Source organism: Nyctibius grandis, chromosome 21 (assembly GCF_013368605.1).
Source record: "Nyctibius grandis isolate bNycGra1 chromosome 21, bNycGra1.pri, whole genome shotgun sequence".
In the NCBI taxonomy this organism is placed as follows: domain Eukaryota; kingdom Metazoa; phylum Chordata; class Aves; order Nyctibiiformes; family Nyctibiidae; genus Nyctibius; species Nyctibius grandis.
In genome coordinates, this window is record NC_090678.1 from 4,026,954 (window position 1) to 4,048,274 (window position 21,321).

Below are 21,321 nucleotides of genomic sequence, written 5' to 3' on the forward strand. Positions count from 1 at the left end.
GCAGTCATACTTCGTTCAGTAAACCTGCACTCATCTAACTAAAACCAGAATTAAGTCTCGTATCCCTATAAATACATGACCTGTGCTTTCATTTTAATGTCTGACCTGCTGAAATACTCTATAAAAGCATCGCAGCATATTCCCCGTAAACCTGTTTCCTTTCCAACACAGGAAAAAAAGCCTCCTCATGTAAAATAACCGTGTCTTAAAAGCACAGAACCCGGGTAACTTCTCTAACTTCGCAATACCTATAGGGGTGAATAACAGTAAAAATACCTTGGTCCATAAATTCTTACGACTGGCAACTCCCACAAAGTGGAGTTAGTCATCCCACATGGCAGGAGTGGCCTGAAAGGAAGGAAGGACTGTTTGATAGATAGATGGGCACAACGACGAAACTTTCAGTTAATCATCTGTAAAATAAGAATAATATTTGTGGATAAGGTTCGTGGCTGTGCTGGGCTTAGGCAGCGTGGGCATAATGAACCAACAGTGAAAAAATGATGTGGCTGCTGCTGCTTCAAAAGCAGGTGCAAGTCTTCAAGCACTTACTGCCCCAAATTGTGCTAATCACGATGATATCAAGTCTCAAGAAAATTTGATTTCTATTTAATAAAGAAGTAGTAGGGAAGAACTTAAATATATAAAGTTAACAGTAAAAATTGGCACGTTATTACTTCAATTCTTTTTTGAAGGACACAGATCGGGTTAAATGAATGAGAACAAGTGGGGAGAGAGTAAGAACAAAGAGAAGAAATGCAAAAAAGGAAAAACAACATAAAAACCTGAGAGGAAACAGCCTTTATAAAAGCAACTCTTACAGGAAGTTCTGTCAGCTTTCCCGAGGCTGGCAGTCTCGCTCTTCGAATAGAATTCTTTTAGAAAAAAAAGAAAAAAGAAAAGCAGTATTTTCTTTCCTTTTGATAAAAAAAAAAAATTGCAACAATGTGGTGTACACACATAAGCAATTTGAAATAACAAATTCAGAGCACAGTTAGTCTCTGTCCTTCTACAGCAGCTCAAACCAAGCACTAACACACCTATGCACTAAGACATTTCACCCATTTGGGGCTTCCGAGGTCCAGAATGTTTTTAGTAAGCATCACAGGGCAGCAAGCACTTTAATTTTCAGTCTTCCCACACTCATTTAGCATCAGCATTTGTTCACGGACAAAAATTGAGTGCACGCGCTAAGGAAAGCTGCTGAGAACGTTCAGACTGTGATAGAGGAGCTTCGTTGCTCTGTGGGTGTCAATTATTAAAACAAGTTGATTAAAGTAACCCCCACGGAGAAAAACAACCCACATTTCCTAATAAATATAAATAGATAGCTTGAGGATCCCCAAATGAAAACTGCTGTACACCCAAATATTTCATTACCAGCACATACATAGAATCACAGACTGGTTTGGGTTGGAAGGGACCTTAAAGACCATCTAGTTCCAACCCCCTGCCATGGGCAGGGACACCTTCCACCAGACCAGGTTGCTCCAAGCCCCATCCAACCTGGCCTTGAACACTGCCAGGGAGGGGTCAGCCACAGCTTCTCTGGGCATGTCAGTTTACGCTAAAAAATGAAGGACAGAAAAGCCCCGTGCTGGCCATCAGCATTACAGGGTTATCAGCCACCGGAGAAGGCACCCAAGCAACCTTATGAAATGTCACTTGTCACAAACTGGCTGGTTTGGGCAAAGTAAGAAGTTGTTTCCAGCAGTTTCTTGCCCTCTGTCACGCAGGGGATTGCCACAAGCCTCACTGCTTTTCTCAGTGGACGCAATCGAAACAACAGTAATCACAGCAGACACCCACTCCCCGGCCACCGAATAACCAAAAACACTTGAAAGAAAGCAGGCAAGTCAGCGGATACACCAAAGAGTCAGTGCAAGAGTCAAAATTCAGAAAGGCTGGGTGACAAAATTCAGATGCTTTCACAGGTGGATGCGAAAAGAAACCACACTGCAGGCTCCAGTAGTGCCTTGGGGAACACAGAAATAAACCTGCTCTAAACACTTTCTTTTTATGAAGATAAAAGCCAAGCTTTAGGCGTACTTGTTTTTCTGTCTTGGTCGAAAACTTTATTTTACAAAGTTGGATTAAATATTTTGACTCAGTCCCAGCTGGGATAATCTCTGTGATTCCACTGAAGCACATAAACAACCGCAAATTTAACCAACTGTTCCGTCACATCTTTCTAGTGCCCAAAGTGAAATGATCAAAGTGCCCGTGTGCTATGCAAGGTGGGATTTCGATTCCCTTCTTACCAGCTGGGCGCTGCTTCAGTCTCAGCATCGACGACAATGGTGGCAAAGCTTGTTTTCTCCAGGCAATTCGATATTAAATCCTGCATTCTGTATGAAAATATGATTTAAAGCCATCCCGTTTAGAGAAGTTCTTCCGCAGTCAAGGATAGGTGTGCAGAGGATGTGAATGAGTTTGGCAAATGTCTGAGGTATCCACTACCAGTAGAAGTACAGAATAAATCAGAGCACCATACAGTTACTACATATTCACACCTATCACGATTTTATGGAAGCAGAAAGTTACTGTAATCCTATAAATAGAACTGCAAAAGAGAGCTACTAGCCATGAAAGCAGAAGGTGTTTCATAAAATGATTCAAGTTTGACTTTCTTAGTCGCTCTTTTGCAGATTATCCTAAATAAATCCTGTAGAGCAACTATGGGTAGGTGAATAAAAAAGTCTCTCTGGACCTGATCATGAGAGGTAATCTGCTTCTTACAAGTTTCTGCAAACCCAGGAGAAATGAAAGACATAAGCTGATTATTTTATCTCTTTTCTGGCCTGGGTCTGGGGTGTATCCTCATTTTCTCTCCTTAAGACTGTAATGTTGGGAAGAAATATGCTAAAACAAAAATAAAACATGAAAGGACTGTGCAGTTTTTCATCTTCCTTTTGTGGATTCAAACAGAGCCCATCCTTTCAACCAAAAACCATTTTGGTTAATGGTTGTCTGGTGGTGTTTACGAAATGAATTCATAATCTTTCATTCCTAGCAGATAAGATTTGTATCTTTTATCTTTACTCCCTCTTTTTATTCTGCGGTGTAGTCCTGTGCTGAATTTAAGCAACCACATCTTGCAGCCTACATTAGACCATGGCAGTAACACCAGAAGGACCTGAGCCAGCCCTGACTATACTTTCTTCCCCTCTCCAAGACCTCCCCTCGCCTGTTCACCACCACCATGAACAGCTGCCTTTGTCAAGCCCACCGACGAGGGCATTGGGAAAGGGACGTTCATGGATGGGTGCAGTCAGCCTTGAAACATCTAGTGGGCTTCTTGGAGATGGGACGTTCCTCAGCGCTCCTCTTCTTCCCTTCTAGCACTCCCATTCTCAGGCAGTACACCGGCAGTGCACTGCAGGGATGAAAGTGTGCCAGAGGAATTGATTAAATTCATTTTTGTATGGTGTTACAGCTATAGTACAGAGACACTAAATTCAGTGAGAATAGTCTCAGGCTTAGGGCCACCTTCGTCCTTGCACTACAGGGTCCACTGATGGATGCTCTGCCACCAAAAAATTCCAGGAATATTCAGGTTTCTGATGTGCTGATGAAGTTGTCTCTGTAAAGAGCAGGACTTGTTTACCCAGATCCATTTGGATAATGTCTGGGTCCTGTTCTTCACCGACTTGCATAGCTATGCAAAGCCTTCACATGCGTGAGCTGGGGCTGTTTACACTAACTGTGAAACATTCCCAGTGGAACTATCTTCCAAGCCTGATAAAATGCTATCCCAGAAAGCAGTGCGTGTGTTGGGGGTGGTCATGGGTGTCTCACCATGAAGGGTGTTGACCTGTGTGACCACAATGAAGTTGTTTAACAAATACGCTTCCTGAACTTCCAGCAGAATTCCCAAGATTGTTTTCAACAGACAGTTGGATAACTTCTTCTGCTCTGTGCCAATGGGGCTGAAATTTTCTTCCCAGTTAGTTCTTCATCATTTATGGTCACAATCTGTTTTATTATAGCACAGTCTGTTAATCAGTCTTGCCATGGTCATTATTTTATTAATTGTAAATCATGTTGCTGTTTTATCATTTGTAAACCCCTTCTTTTCCTCACACAAGATGACCATTGAGAGCCATAAATAGTTTGTGTTGACTATCAAGCTGCAGTTTGATTTGTTGTTACACCAGAAGAGACACATCTGGATGCCCAGCTGGAGGATGGCAACACTAGCACATAATTTTGGGATCTGGAGATTCACTGATCTCCCCCAACTGCTTGTTTCTCCCCCTAAAGCTCCTTAGCAACTTGTCTCTGCTCCCACATGGAACTGAGCTGAGGCAGAGCTGCTTCCCCATCGCACAACTTGGAGCATACAGTGAACGGTGAGGAGCTACAAGGAGTCTGACCTACAGAGCTGCCTTTGGGATACATGCCCATGCCGGTTCTTGGCCGTCTGTCGGCGTGCCCCATCCCTAGTCTCGGTACCCCCCCAGCTCACTATGTTCTCCCCTGCATTGCCTGTGTGTCCATTGATGGTCAGATGATGAGAGAGGACAGAAGAGACATTCTCTGTACTCAAAGCTCCCCTTCCACCAAAGGCTAAATAGACAAAAGCAGCAATTCAGGGAAAATCTGTTCTGTCCTGTAGCAAAAAAAAAAAGTACTTGGAATGAACAGATTCTTCTGGAAATAAACTATTAAGCTCTACAAAGTCCCTGCAAAGCTACAAGGCACACATGAACTACAATTTTCAGAGGTTTGTAACTCAGCCGTCTTTAGGTAGACATCTGCAAGAACACAAAAAGCTTGTTTTAGACATCAAGACCATTCCCCTATCAAACATCAATGCCTTGTTCTACCCTTCGGAAAGAACAGAGTGTCACAGTGAAATACATACAGTGGCTTTGATATAAGTTGCACGCTGTAGTATGTTTTTGTTTGATCCAGATCACTCTTAGCTGAAAATGAACATAAATCCTCAACAGCCGTAAGGATAATGAGACACGTACCACACGCAATTTCAGTGGAAAAAAAAAAAAAGAGTCAGTTTTGCCAAATTACAAACAGCAGAAAAGTCAAGGTTGACAACGCTGCGTGTTTGACAATGCTACCAGCTTTGTTTACAGTAAAATAAGGAAGGCTGATTTTGTTTTGGCAGAAAAGAGGGCATGGTCTAGTGGTTTGACCTTCCTACCAGCATCACCACTGTAATGCTGACTTTTTTTCCTGGTCCTTGGCAGAGCACTTCAACACTGTATCCTCATTCCTTCCTGACTATAGGAGTATCTAATACCTGTCCATTAACACATCTCTATGCCTGCTAAGTGGTCTTGGGCAAATCAAATCAAACTTGTCATCCTCCGGGGTCACGTCTATTGAGCCTGAACTTTTCCAGGACATCTTTACCTCCGTTTGAGTAGTAGGTAGCCAGAAGATGGACCATCTTGGTGGGATAACACAGCCCCATTCCTGACTTAATGTTAGTTGATGTTTCCTCTTTTTCTTTCTTTGACTCTAGACTGTCAGGCTTTGTGACTCCTCTGTCTCTTGTACAATTGCTAAGCCTTCTGTTGGTACTAAATAAATAAACAGCAGGTAGCTATGGGTCTAATCAGCTTCTGAAGAGCACTAGATCTTGGGAGAAATGCCAGCGCACTGATATCCTACCCTTCCTTCCCTTTTCTTTGAGTCAAGAAGAGATTCTCCGAGGACCCAGAAGGCTGGGTCTTGTGGGAAAAAGGATACAGTCTGCGGAGGCTAGAGGTTGTGGCCAGGGCTGTGTCCACCCTACCAAGTCCTCAACTAGAGCAGAAGGCAAGTTACAGTTTCTTGGGAGCATTAAGCCTTACCATCTTGCAATCAGAAGGGGAACTGGAAAGAATGTAGAAGTGCAAGACCTTTCTCTGGTTGTTTTGTCGTCTGTAGGTATCACAGGACTGGAAGATACCCTAATTTTGCAGGGACTAGGAATTAATCCTGATCCATGAGGCAGAGTGTTGGAACCTCATTCATTGGGAGCAACTGAATTCCCCTTTCCTTCTGTGTCCATATTTTTTTGAATAATAAGAGAGTTTATCCTTCTAGTTTGAAGCATGCAAAAAGCTATGTAAACACTCGAACTGCTACTTATGGATTATCAAAGCAGAGCAAAAAATTAAGATTGTTAGGGAAGGAAACGACATTTTTAAACTCAACAGTGGCTACCATAAACAATGGAAAAATGTCTAAAATGCCTTATAAATAGTCTATTTCCTGCTAAATGTCTCTTTCTTTCACTTTTTGAAGTACCAGTAGCAAGCTACCTAAGGAGGAGATTTGAAAATGTATTAAAATAAGAACTCAGTAGGCGAGAAAAAACGTAGTTTTCCTACCTGTAAGCTGCATTTTACTTGCTGGGAACCTCAACATACTACCCACATTTTCATCCCTGCCGCTCAGTTCATGGAAGTATCAGAAAGACAAAGTTAAGTGTTCAGAAAAATGCAGTGACTGCGAAGGGATGGGGAATTCTAACACCTGTATCCTGTTCTTTTATGTGCCAGGTCTTTAAAGAATAGGAAATCTAGAGTCTCTTCAACTGTTACTCATTTCTTCCATTTTGGAGCTCAGGAAAATTATTACATCAGAGAATTTAGTTACATTAAAAGCATTTATCCGAGTAGTAGATCAACCACAACATTTATCTGATAATTCATTTTTGATACGTTAATTTACCTCCAGCTATAAGCGTGTTATTTTTAAAATCATATGAAGAAGTTAAAATCAAGATTTAGCGTGTTGATTTATTGAACGCTGAATTGTAATTGTTTGCGATGGGATTAACTTACAGTCAGCCCCAGGAGAGGGTACAGAGGATAGGCGACATCTTTCCAGGATGGTCATGTCAATCCCTCCTGCTCCTGTTTTCTCACAAAGATTCAGATACCTGTCAGTGAAAGGCTCTTGTATTTTAATTAGCATTAAATTGACATTAGAGATTTAGATACATGCTTCTCAAAAGGTATTTCTCATACGATCTTAAATCACAGAATGCTCTTTAAAATAGCGCCTCATTATGGTTGCCCAGTGTTTTTTTAACCTAGAACATAGTTTTTGTTGGTCCACTTTTTGGCTTGAGTCATTCTCAAAACACGTTTCACTCCTCCCCATCAGCCACCAACTTGTGACAACCGACTTTTTGCCACCTGAACTGTTTAACTTCAAAGGTTAAGAAAACAAAAAGGCTCCAGAACATAAACATCTTCATGTAGCAATACATACCTAGCATACCATTTTCATCTTTGCTTCGGTGCAGCTCCCAAAGCTCTAAAATAGAATCTAAAATTTTATACAGGTTGGTTCACTCCTGTATTTAAAACTAAGACTTGTCCCTGGGTATATTTAAAGTTGTTTTCCTTTTTTTTTTTCCTCACCTTGTGTTTATGTCTTCCAGCCATTTCTTGCCCTGCCTGGATCTGAGGCTGCAAGTCCCAAAGCAGCCAGGCTGCAGGAGACTTTCCTGGTTTGATAACCTGTAGAAGAAGTCAGGCTTGAAAGCTTTTTCGTGTATTCACCTCATCTCCAGCTCAACTGTGGACAAGTACAGGTGCCCACGGTTTTAACGAATTCCGTCTCACGGGACGAGGCAATAACTATTCAGTCACTGGAAGCCACGTGGCCAGGTCTCAGTTGAGCAACATCTGGCTTTCCAAATGGAGAAAAAAAGAATGAACAACGCTGCACAAACAGATGACACATAACTTCATCAGTCCCCTGAAGCGTACAACGGACAGTTAGCATTTTTCTCATACCGAACCCAAGTACTCGCGGTCAAGTTTCCTTCCAGGTCGCAGCGGGGATGGCAGATGTTCTCCCAGTGTGTTATTCTCCTCACATCCTGCGGTCAGGATTGCCAATTTACGCAGGTTCCAGAGTATAAACAGGAGTTAGCTCAATGAAGCAATTGTTCATCCTACTGTGAATTACTTGAGATAATCTTTCAGGCTTCTCTTGGATTCCTGCTTCAGGGGAGCTAAAATGGGAAGGAGTGAGGAGCAGACCTGGTGGCACAAAGCAAGAGGTGCCTGCTGTTGCTCTCGGTAAGGATGATGTCCTCCATGGCAGGAAGGGCACTGGAAAAAACATTTCATACTCATTGTTAGGTCATTAACATGCCATTAAATTTTTTTTTGCTCTATATTTGGGGCTTTTAGGGACTTGTCAATGCTAGTTCTCTATAAATTGATTTGTGTGATCAACAACAGACAAATTCAATGTTCTTTGGTAGATAAGACACATACAGGTTTATCCTGAGACATGAGAAAACAATTTTAATAGGGTTGTAACAGAAAGAAGAAACTTGATGAACTGTACTGATAACAGCTGATACTGTTCAGCTGAAAACCTTGAGTAATGAACACTCAGTATGTGTTGTACAATACAGCAACTTAGAAAAGGAAAGAAGAGATGAGCTGACAGATGAGCTGTGTTGAAGACGGTGCCATGCTCACTACCCTTGTGCTGTCTGGAACCGGACAGAAAGATTTCCAGTCTTCACAGCAAGGACAGATAGCTAGTTGTCTGTTGTGAACGGAACACAGCCTGAACTGTAATGCTTTTTCAAACTATCGTGCTGTATAGTGCCATCAAGACTCTTCCAAGTGTGTTATGGTTTCTGTAGCTGTACGCCATAACTTCCTGCATTTTTCACATCTCCTGGAGCTCGTGGAGTTGGAATTCTCCAGGAAATGGCTAGTTTGAAGAAAGATTACAGGGATGGCATGGAACAAGCACCCTTGTTAGGTATGTGCAGTCCCAGAGCCGTCAAGAGGCAGAACCCACCTTTGTACACATCTTAAAATAGCGAGATAGATACCACCTGGTTAATACAACAGCAGAGCAGCAGAAGATAGAGAGTCTGTAGGCAGAGGGTGCCAGCAATGCGATGGACAAATATCTTTTGGAAAAACTGAGGATGAAAGAAAACAACTGGCTTGGGATCTGCAAGACTAAACCAGAGCGTTTCATCATCAGTTCAGAAGATTTAATTATACCTTCTGTTGGAATACTTGTTGAGATAACTTCTCTGGCTAGCTCTCTGTCTCGTGTATCCTCGGTGCTATCCATGATGACACGTATCCTGACTATCCGTGAAAACTCATGTTAAAATCAGTAGGCTAATGACCTATACAGTGTATTAAATATAACGGAATTTCACCAAGGGTCTCTTTCAGTGAAGGAAATTATCTTCCCATGGGGTAAAATGAGCATTACTAAGCACAGTGTGTTGTGATGAGAGATTTTTTTTTCTTAGAAAGACAACTAATGTTCTCTTTTAAGATTTCTGTTATGTAAACAGTTTCAGCTCAAGACTAAGTTCCCAGCCTTCTCTCGAACAAGCTAACTAGGCTGAAGTCTTTTCGTTAGACCTATTTTTGGCCTTGGGTACTTTGTGATCACTTTGAACTCTCTCCAAATTTTTAACACTGTAAAAATGCTGGATGTGAGAACTGGGTGCATTTTAGAAATAATCTTTCCATCAGCATAGGCAGAAATAATATAAATTTTTTTATAGACACATGTATTTCTAGCCACCATGTGTTCACATCTTTTTGTTCACTTACTTATTTACAGTGGTTTTTTAAGTCCTCCTCAGAGATCGCTTTCTACATCGTCAGCTCTGCAGCTCTGGTTTTACTAAACTTGCTTTCCTGCCAAAGAGCATTTACTTGGAACAAAACAAGCCAGACCTGAGTCTGTATTTAAGTGTACAGTAACTCTTCCTCCTCTGGTCTCTTTTGGAGAGTCTCCACTGAGTTTGAAGGTCACCTTTACCAAGGCTGGACCTGGAAAGTTTCAGCCTGAAAACGAAGGCTCCATCGAAGCTGGAAGCAACTCAAAATGAGTTCTATAGTGTAGAAAACTAAATAAGCTACTTGCATTGTTTAGACAACTTTGAATAGATGAGTCACAGGCAATGAGGAAAGGAACCATCCTTGAAAATGTGCATTCAGAAACCAGCATTTGGGACAGCTTAAATACGCTTTTGTTGCTCGCTTGTAGATGTCGGTTACTATAGCTACCTGCTGTAGCCATTAGTTTAATGTATGTTGCACGTAGACTCAAAAATATTCTGCCTGGAAAGAATTACGGGAAGATAAGCTGCTGTTCTGACAAATACTGGGTTTTAGTTTAATGTTCTAGACCATTTATTTAAGTAGCTTTGTGAGTTGAATGACAAGATCGTACAGCTACGTCCGTCTCTCTAGTTCTTTGTGTACGAGGATGCTGATGTGAGGAGGTACTGACATACGTAGCCTTTTGTCTAAGTCAGGTTACTTGCAAACCACCTCAGAGTTCATCGGGTCAGCTCAAAGCCTCCATATCTTTTGCTGAAGGATTTTCCTGTCATTTTGAAAACATACCAAGAGAACTGATAACGTTCTGGAGCTTTGCGTGACGTTGCTGGAAGCCTGGCCTGGAGCGGGACAGGGTGACGCTGGATTTGAATTGCCCAGGCTTTGGAAGTTGTGAGGCGTTCAGCTTTTTGCACTATTTTGCCATTCACAGATGATACAACATTAACTGAGGAGCTGTATCCATAGCAGAAATATTTTAAAGCTTACTTTGTTTCGGTAACAGTATGGGGAATCACATCGAAAACTTGAATCTAAAATGCAGTAAGACTGAAAATGTGTGTTGAGTAAATCCACGTCACGTTGCTGGGAAGCTCATCTGGCTGAGCTGACCTCACGTAGAAATGTTTAACGGCTTCTAGTTGCCCCATCCTTGGCTCTGCAGAAATCTCTGGTACTTGGTCTCCTCGCTCAAGCTGCATGTCCTCCTCCCACCTTATTCTTGTTCCTTCCAGAGGTGTTGGTCCTTGTTGCTTTACTGTCCTCAGTCTTTTTAAGGTTATAGCAATTTATCTCGAGAGCTGATAGGACATTTTAAAACATCTTTTTGGTCAAAAATGTCAAGTAGGCAATGTTGGTCTGGCTCCTGATGCCTCTTGTGATTGAGAACCACTTGGGGAGATTAAGTTCTTGCAACATTGTCTTTGATCCCAGTGATAAATTTAAAGTGACTCTTCTAAAGCAATCAATTAGTTTGAATCCCAGAGAATTTTCTTTAGAAAAAATTTAAGACTAAATTGTTTTAAAACTTTGTCGAGTAAATGGAATTTGGAACACTAAAAGACAAAACTCTTTCTGAGTTTTGAAAAATTTAGTCTTGGACTTTGTCCTGAGAGAGGGAAGATAAAGAAATCTTAATCCGAAGCTCTCGAGAGTCTGCAAACATGAAAATGCTTTCACATTTAGCTGTTGATTTGTTTTGCTTCATTTTTGGTGCTTCACCCTTAGAATAAAGATTATGAAATCTGCAATTTGTAAGCAGACTTTTCTCTTAATGGTTTGTCTTATTTTTTTCTCCCTTTATATATTATAGCCTACTTCAAAAATTGCAAAGACCCTTAACAGCAGAGTAGGTGCGGGCCATGTGAGCGTGCGATTAGAGGAACCTAGCAAATGTGTGGTTCCCAGCAGAGAACGCCCACCTTCATTTGCCCAGTGAGTTTCCTATCTGTTGAAGTCTTTCTTAATAGTATTAAAAGTACCATATGTGTAAATCATCTTCAGGATGTTAAAAGATTATCGTGTTACTGCCAAGAGTGAGCACGCAGGATCTGCTTCCGAACAAATGCAGTAACTTCTTGCTTTACATCCAACACAAGGTTGCCTCTTTCAGCCCAGTTAATGTGTTTAATGTCAGTGAGATGGTTATTGCTGTTCCACGGGCTCTTTGCTGAGAATATTGGGAACAAACTGCTATTAAAGCTAGAGCCTAGCTCTGATTCTCCCACGGTCTGATGACGATGGTGATCCTTTTTTTAGCAGTCATTAGCACATGCAGCGGAACATCTTTCTGCATGATTTATCTTAATTTACATAAAACCAAGATCAGTGTGTGTTGCACCTTCGACTCTACCTGACATCCACATCCTCCTATTGCTGCTTTGTGATCCATCACCACTGTAATCACGTGAACGCAGGCGCTTCTATGAAAAACAAGAAAAGCTCTTTGGAAGCAAACTTCTGTGATACCTGCTGCATCAAGGATGCCCCCAAGGCTGGCGGCCTCTCCAGTGCCTCTCCTGGGCTGAAAAAGCTGGAAGTTCCTTAATGAGCTCTTCGACAGGCACCTTTTCTCTCCACTGTGGGGAGTATTGGTGCAGGATGCAGATGCTGACCCACCAGTGTCTATTTGGTCTGTTCTTTTTGGTCGGTGTGGCTTAACCCATCTGTTATTTCATCACCCTTGCTTGTCATCTTCTTTACCAGCATAGCAAAGCCGCCTGGTTTCTGTTGGGCTAATACAAGTGCATCTCTCCTGCTTGAGTGCACCAGGACAACAGGCCTCTACAGACAAAGGTGGGATTTTTTTTAACGACTCTTCTCTTTCTCTTCTTTTGTGGCAGACTGCTGCCTTGGCCAAACAACAAGCGAAGCCAAACTCCGTTCCAGAAGCATTGCTGAGTCTCTGGCTAGTCCTGCGAGCAGCCTGCCAGCTCCGCTGGCCAAACTAAATGTCTGCGTTAGCCCTAAGGGAGGAGGAGGAACCACTTTATGGCAGCTGGAAAAGGTCACACAGTAAACACCAGTGCTACTGCTCATCTGTTGTCCCAGCTGATCCAAGTAGTTTGGATGTGTGTGTGGTGTCCAAGTGAGCAAAGGGTTCATCGCTCTCTCCCGGCTCTTCGAGATTCAGGTTACAAACTAGAGAATGAGCAGAACTTAGTTGATTACTTTGGGTTTGTTCTACTTTGAGACTGGTCATTCAAATGAGATGGGTCTCAAGGCCTATAACACTTGAAAATCTTTGTCTTAAAATCCACATTCTGCCTTTTCTGCATAAATCTGTGCAAGGTCCAGGGCTTTTTGGCTTTGTTTGTTTATAAGCATGGGGACATTCCAAGACATTATAAATATCTAAAAGTCTTAACGTTTTTTCACAGTCAGGGATGTACTAGAAATCTTCTAATTTGGCTTCTCCTAAGAACAGAATCAAGCTGCTTCCACTGTTGTGATTAGTTTTCGTATTAGGAGTTCCGTAGCCCTTTCCTTCTGCTTCCACAGTTGTCTTTGCAGTGTGTTTATACGTTCTCATTTCCTTCTGCCTTATCTCTCTGCAGGGATGTATTCGGGAGATGCCTTGAAACATCCAGGAATGCTGCTGATCTCAAATTCTCATCTTTAAGAAAGTTTTGCTTATTTTGTATGCTACTGATTATATTCTGCAGAATCACAGATGAGTTTTCTTGTCCAGGAATGCTTCCCACCCTTCCCCTTACCTCCCATAAATGATAGATATGCCAGAATTTTACCTCATCTAATTATATTTTTGCAGTCTTTCCATATGAGGAAAATTATTTGCAAGCTTTTCCATGTCAGTTTAAAAAAAAAAAAAAAAAGACAACTTTTCCTGCTCTCTATTGCTGCTGTATCCACTTACATACCGTAACATGAAGATATTCTTGACATTCTTCAGCGACATCATTTGGAGGGGCTGGGATGGTGGTGAGAGTTGTGAGGAATAGGCAGCTCTGGTTGAGGAACTATTCATGCTGCAGCGGGTCACCCTTTTAAAAAAACATCTGGAAACGTATAAAATCTTGTGTTTGGAATGGATTCATTATCAAAGTAATGTTAAAGAAGAAGCGGCAGCTGGAGAAGCTGATGAACACTGGAAAAAGTGAACTGGTAAGGCTAGCTGAACTGCTGAAGATATGGAGGGCCTACGTCTCCGGTCACCCTTCTGGGTCATTAGGTGCCTGAAAATAGAAAGAAAAGAAAAAAAAAAAAGAACTATTCCAAGGTACGTTTGATGCTCGTTGCCTTTCAAAATTTACTGTTTGCTAACAAGTGCCGTGGTTGTAAATTAGAAAATCTGTATGTTTTGTTCCTGTTGCTTGTAACACTTGCAATGGCATTATGACAAAAAAATACACCACCTGATGTTGCCCTTTGCTGTAGGGCTACTAAATGGGTAAAGCGTAAACCTCGAGCAGTCCTGCCTTGGTTAGGGTTTGGTGAAGGACTGGGCTGTGCTAAGGGCTTAGCAGCTGCAGGACTACACTGCATCTTGAGAGCATGTGGAGATTCACTCTACATAGGCGACATTAAATGAGTTTAAGATTTGAAAAGCATTTAGAAACTAAAAACAGGTGCCTGTGCAGCTGCCCTAACACACTGCACGAATCAGGCATGACCACACACTACTTTTGAGCCTCCTCCTAAGGCAGCAGCTCCCGAGATTGCCCATCACTTTCCTCCAAAACTCACATCAGCCTTGGTAAAGCTAGCTCAAGGGCTGAGCTGCACAGGTAATTGTCGAGGAGTTTGAATAGTGCATGTAGGCAGACAACTGCACACCGTGAACTTGCATACTTTAAAGTCAGTCCCATAGCAAACCATGTTTCACCAGTTCTGGGGTCCATAAGAGAGCTGCATTTTTTAATGGTCTGGTTTGTTTAATGCAGGGCTTGCGTGGTACCCACTGAAGACACAACTGATTTATTACCATCCTCATTTAATCCATTTTACTATAAATAAATATTTACATTCAATCTAATACTATGTATATTTAACATTTCCAGCGTGATCTCTTAATAGTCTTCAAGTGAAAGTATGTTGGTTGAGTATGAAAACTAATTAAATGAGCGTATCAATTCCTTAATTATGACTTGAGTGATTATGTACCAGAAGTACTCACAACCAGAAATATTTTATATTTTAAGAGGGGTAGTGGGGCCGAGGTAGATTGGACAAAATGTCTATGTGGTAGCTGGCACAGTATAACAAAGAATAAAGATTTTTTTGCTTTTTATCACACTGTATCCCTGTATTAGATAACGCACTGTGTTTTAATTCTAACTCTTATATCCATGGTCTTTGGTTATTCTAAGACTTTTGAGCTCCGATCAGCACCTGGTATCTATGGATTCTTTCTTCCACCTCGGTTCCTTAAATTCACCTTCAGTTGGATTAGAAGAATTCCTAACGTCGAAGTCTACCCTTCCTCCCACTACAGATGCTCATATCAAGCTCGTACTTCAGACAGTGCCAGATTTCTGAGTCACTCGATTTTTTAAAAAATTAAAGTTTATATAATGGTGCCTTGGAAAACATGACATCACTGGGAGTTCCTCACAGAAGTTTTCTGCTCTGAGAGCATCCGGCAGGCCACGCTTATACAGTTCCCACCGTGCAGAGTTTGGATCATCCTAAATCCTCACATTCTTTCTCGCCACCAAATCACAGCATTGCTCAGGCCTGCGCAGCGAAGGGGTGAAAAGTGGAGGCCAAGTAGAAAACAGATGTAGAAAACATCTTCAGGAATGCCCCTTATCAGTGCCTGGAATGAAGCAGAGTTCCTACGTATGAAAGCATAGAATTAAAACTCATTGAAACTACAATAAATCCACCATGAAATGGTGATTGAAGTTCTATGACACTTAAACTCCACCAAAGCAGTTTTGGCCCTATCTGTGCTAGTTTGTCAAACAAACGTTACAAAGGCAGCTACGCTAAAGGCCATGTTTAGACTTCAGCGCTTGTTTTCAAACATGAGCCAAAGCCCAGAGCCTTGACATTTCACGAAGCTGAAGTTTATTGTGAGGATTTAGATGTAGAAAGTAGGTGGTCTGAGCAGCTGAGCACAAAAGGAGCAACCAACTGCAGTGGTTGTTGCACTGGAATTATCCATAGGGCAGTCAGCTGAAAGAGGAATTACCTTTTAAGATGCTTTACAACGAATAACATCATCCAAAAAACCCCAGCCACTTGAGGTATCTTTTCTTCTTCCTTGGGAGCCTTCCTAAACTTCTGGGTACCACCTACTACGTATCATTTTACATAGGCACGACTGGACCTTCAACTTCTTGTTCTTCATCCTTAGGTTTGGAGAAATTCCCAAGGAGAATTTGGGACCAAGATTACACTAATAGTGGCAGATGGCACAGAGCTACGTTACCAAACATTTTATTATTCTTTCTGCTTGCTGAGAATTTTCTTTTCCTTGCCATGTCTTTCCTTGGAAAGAGCACTGATGCAGTGGAGACAACTCTGACTCCCCTTCCCTCCAACAAAACCAAAGTTGGCTACGTTGAGCAACTAATCCCTTTAGCAGAAGGTAAGAGGAACAGTGGGGAATTACACACCAGACACTGACTGTAGGTCAGGGGCTTAGATGTGCATGAAAATAGTAGCTAGGGAAAAAAAATGCAATTCATCATGTATTTTCTAGTACAGTCTTTCTGAATGTCTCTTTGCAGACACCAGCGTGGGAGGAAAACATGGAATTCCAACACACAGTCTTGGCACCTAAAAAGCTCTTTGCAAAAGCAACTGACTGCAGGAAACAGAGCAGGGCAAAAGATGTTTAAATTGCTCTTAAATTTGAATTTTTTTGAGTTTGCTCAAATCTAGGAAGAGGTGCTCACTCTTTCCTGTACAGGTGAAAGATTTTTCTATGGCTGCTCAATTTCAGCAACGTGATAACTTGAACGTGGCTTTAGAAATTCGGTAGAGTGGAAACCATGCGGTTGTTTTCCCAGGAGAATACGAGGCTGTAAATTTATCCCTGTTAACTGAAGACATTATTATTGGATCTTCCTGTTGTGTTCTCTGATAGTTTACCTCTGTCTTTACGAACTGGAGCTCAAAAGCAGTCCTGATTAATGGTTCTCAGCAAATGATAGGGAAAAGTATGTTTCCCAGAGCTTTTAATGGGATTGAAAAATTTCAGTGTGAAAATAAAGCACAGCAGAGTATAATTTGTTAGTTCCTACCTAGGGAAAAAAATACTGTGCAACTGGAATGCTGTACAGCAGGAATTCAGTGAAAAATCAGTTTCATAAAATATATTTATATTAAAAATATACATATTTTAAAGCAGCATAAAGTTAAGCTGTAATAGCACCTCTAAAGCTTCTGATTAGAAGCGTTCATCTCCATCTTTTTTTTGCTGTTTTTGAACTCGCATGGCATCTCTTTCTCAGAGCCAGGTAAGGCATCTGGCATGCTAAGCCACCCACCTCGATAAAGTTCTACCTGTGACGTTAGCTTTCCTCTGGCTGGCATTCCTCACCCCATTTCTGATTTGGGGGCAGGAAAAGAGATCATTTAGCTAATTGCGATGCTAATTCGGTCAGTTTTCTTAGGAACAAATACAGTAGGGGCACACTTTTAGCACTTCTTCTACAGCTCAAGAACAAATATTTCTGAATAACTCCATAGACTCTTCCTATAAACTGCTTAAGGGAAAAGATTTCCTTACACGAGAAGGACTCATCCTCCATGAGATGGTGGTCTTGAGATCGGTGGGATACCATTAACGTTGATGCCACAACTGACCACTTCTCTTTCCTTTAAACTTTCTCCAAGTAAAGATCGTAGAGTAGTTCTGTTGAATTTCTCTCCGTTGATGGAAACCTCCCTACAGCTACAGACATTTTTTAATTCTAACCCTGGAGTACGTTACGTGACGTGCTACCAGTGTTCTCCTTCACATTATGGTTTTGACGCTATTGTCAATGTTGCTCCTACTCATCTCCTTTTCCACTTGCAACCATAAAACCAGAAGAAACCAGGATTGTTTCCCAGCCCTGTTGTGGTATCAAAAGCCCGAGACACAAAACTAACGCACCTGAGGTCGGTACCGCAGAGAACAGGCAACGGCGTCGTGGCTGCGTCTGCGCTCGCTGGGGCTTCTCCGACCATCACAGACGGTGGTTACTGGAGCTCAGGTAGTTCGCTCTTCTCGAATTGCAGATAATTAAATTAGTTGTACAAGAGGTGTGAGCGCTCTCACAAGCTGGCTTTTTGAAACAAAGCACAGATCAGTTTCCTGACACAGTAAACTCAGGTTTTACTGTGAAAACGGTCGTGTCATTTCAGGTTACTTTTCAGTTTTCTGTACCCGGGCGGTTTAAGCTCCTCATTAGCACGTCAATCCTTGTTTAGACTGCGCCATTCAGTTCTGGCACGGGAAGTGTAGGCAAGGATTATTGCTTTCCCACTTAACTGGTCCTGAGGGATTAGATATTAAAAACCAGGCTGAATATCATGAAGCAGTATTTTCATGCTCAACACGCCTTAACATGCAAAACACCGGGCACAGAGGTAAAACCAACTCAGCTGCGATTTGTAGATGCTAAATAGTCCAGAGAATCACAGAATCATTTGGGTTGGGAAGGACCTTTAAGATCATCGAGTCCAACCGCTAACCCAGCACTGCCAAGGCCACCACTAACCCATGTCCCTCAGCACCACATCTACACGGCTTTTAAATCCCTCCAGGGACGGGGACTCCACCCCTGCCCTGGGCAGCCTGTGCCAGTGCTTGACAACCCTTCCCATGCCACAACCCGCCACCTGAGCAGTCCTCAGGGTATCCAACTCCTGACGTAGGTGTGTGTCCTACACCATTTTGTACGTTACTACACCTGGCTGCACCCTTAAGCACCCATTATTTTTTTTAGCCATTCTTACAAGCAACATGAAGTGACATTTAAGCTTTTTGTTAATGACCAGGGCACTGGTGTTGAGCTGTACCCAAGAAGCACAGCCATCTTAGAGAGGAACAAAATTCATCACTGCAATCGTACCAGAACCAGTGAGACCTGACATCACGGCCTGGGTGGCATTCATGGTAAGGTAACATTTTTTTGGTCTTTTTCCAGTGGTAATAAATAATAGCTTTACATTTAAAAATTAGAATCATTTTTGTAAATTGACCTGAGAAACATCAACTTCACTTTAAAAAGGGCATTTCTTTAGCTAGGATTTAACATCAGAGTGCCCCCAGTAAAAGCATTTTTAGCTAATATCATAGAATATTGGACATACACCTGATAATCCCTGGTATCCTACTCCATGTCCTAAAACTTACCACATATGAAGCAGGGAAAAGCTAATGGTAATTATGACCTTGCACCCACCCCTCCTGCCTCCTGGTTAAATGCTGACTTCTTTGAAGACCACAAACAGCTAGAGAGGAAATTAGAAAGCTCTAGCAGATATTAGATCATACTTAAGACTTGTAGGCTTGATACTGAAATTACTAAGTATAGTTCTCTTTAAAACCATTGGACATCTGCTTCGTGTTTCCATCTTCGTGTTAGTAACACAACTGGGACAAGGCAGTGTTTGAGGGGCAGGCCAAGGAAAGCGAGTTTTGTCTGGATGCAATAAATACAGCTGTGGGAAGGGAAGGTGGCTAACGCTACAGCACAGCGCTCAGTGCCTGTCCCTCCTGAGTCCCTAACAGGCTGTTCAAACTGGAGATGAAAAATAGAATCATAGAACTGTTTTGGTTGGAAAGGACCCTTAAGATAGACTCCAGCCGTTAACCCAGCACTGCCAAGGCCACCACTAACCCATGTCCCTCAGCACCACATCTACACGGCTTTTAAATCCCTCCAGGGATGGGGACTCCACCACTGCCCTGGGCAGCCTGTGCCAGTGCTTGACAACCCTTTTGGTGAAGAAATTGTCCTTGATCTCCAATCTAAACCTCCCCTGGCACAACTTGAGGCCGTTTCCTCTCGTCCTGTCATTTGTCACCTGGGAGAAGAGACCGACCCCACCTCACTACACCCTTCTTTCAGGCAGTTGTAGAGAGCGAGAAGGTCTCCCCTCAGCCTCCTTTTCTCCAGCCTAAACACCCCCAGGTCCCTCAGCCGCTCCTCATCACACTTGTGCTCCAGACCCTTCACCACCTCCGTTGCCCTTCTCTGGACTCGCTCCAGCACCTCAGTGTCTTTCTTGTAGTGAGGGGCTCAAAACTGAACACAGGATTCAAGATGCAGCCTCATCTGTGCCAAGTCCAGAGAGACGATCCCTGCCCTAGTCCTGCTGGCCACACTAGTGCTGATACAAGCCAGGATGCTGGTGGCCTTCTTGGCCACCTGGGCACACTGCTGGCTCACATTCAGCATTTCAGCAACGGGGTCAGGGAGTGACCATTCTTCAATCTACAGAACATGCTACAGAAAGGAATCAATCAGCAGAAAGGACTGTGGAGTTTACTGCATCAGAAGAAGTTACACACTCCAGATTAATCCCAGATTTAAGTTTGGAGATGGATACTGATAGACTTGATGATACGAGAGAGCTCTGTAATTCATAGCTGGGTATCTCAGCTTCACGTGGCATTTGGCTTTTAGCAGGTTTGATTAAAGAAACAGCGCTTCACCCTTACCTAGTTTTCAAGAACTCTTCATTAGAATGACAAAAAATGTTGGACTTGCTTTAACCTTCACTCAGACACCAACATCTCTGAATGGTGAGTTCCAAATAAGCGTTCCAGGTGGATTACTGTGGAGGTTGATCTCCCCCGGCTTGGTAACGTAGCAGGTTTCATACTGAGCTGTGCCCACAGACATCCCCCCGTGCCGCCGAGGCCCTGCCGTACAACGCGTGTGCGAGAGGCCGTCCCTGCCTGCTGCCGCGCCAGGCCAGCACCGCCAGTTTTGTGGCCACGCTGTAGGAGAGGTAAGGGAGTTTTGGCCAAAAAACCCCCCCCAAACCATTCATACGCACACATTTATTGTCAAGTGGAGCGCTTCCCTCGTCCTGTTCACACAGGTGTTCCTGCACAACACGGCCTGACTGGAGAACAGCCTGGAGAGTAAACTGTACCTGCGGGTACCCGCATCACCTTCCCTGCTCCAGGTCACTTCCCAGGCACTAGTCTGAGAGGTGCGGAGGAGACCACGCCTCGCCAGAGGGCTTTTCGTCCCCTCTGTGTCCACAGGCTTCTGCCAGCACCAGGTAGCAGCTGAGCTTTGAATGTCTGGAATCCACAGGCTGCAATTTCAATGAATTTCATTAAAGAATCGCTCTTTCACATGTATTTGGAAGAAGGAGGCGTGACTATTTTAGAGTACGATGTAAACGCTGCCTCAGAGGGCACAGTCCACGCTTCTGAGACTGCTTCAGGTTCTGCAGAGACAAGCAGCGTCACACCAGTCTTGAAAAAGTTACTCCATGTCCCCGCGTTATCTGGATCAGCAAAAGAGCTCATCAGCTGCCGTGCCGGGAGGTGAAACACCGCATGGAGCAGGCCAGTGGCTGGCTGCAAAGGAGCCAAGCGCTGCCTGGGTAGACAGAGAACCACCGCAGAAAGGCCTATTTGCACAGGTTTAGTAGACAAAGAAAAATCCCCACTGAGCCCAAGGTCTGTGATTTGAAATTTGTTTGGTAGAGAATGGTTTTAGACACTGAAAAGGTTCCCTCAGGATGCCTTCTGCCTCCTACAGCCAAAACTAACAACAGGCGGCTTCAAAATCTAAATCCAAATCCAAAATTA

At 42.8% G+C, this 21,321-nt stretch overlaps 1 protein-coding gene across 1 annotated transcript; it reads left to right on the forward strand.

Moving 5' to 3' along the window:
* Nucleotides 1-8,893: 8,893 nt before the first annotated feature.
* On the forward strand, nt 8,894-20,499 carry SHCBP1L (SHC binding and spindle associated 1 like). Its single transcript, XM_068416742.1, is given in 9 exon segments — nt 8,894-9,007; nt 10,283-10,402; nt 13,580-13,701; nt 13,703-13,748; nt 16,498-16,629; nt 17,674-17,738; nt 17,740-17,755; nt 18,543-18,665; nt 20,392-20,499. Coding segments are annotated over 9 exon segments (846 nt in total).
* The last annotated feature ends 822 nt before the right edge of the window (nt 20,500-21,321 follow it).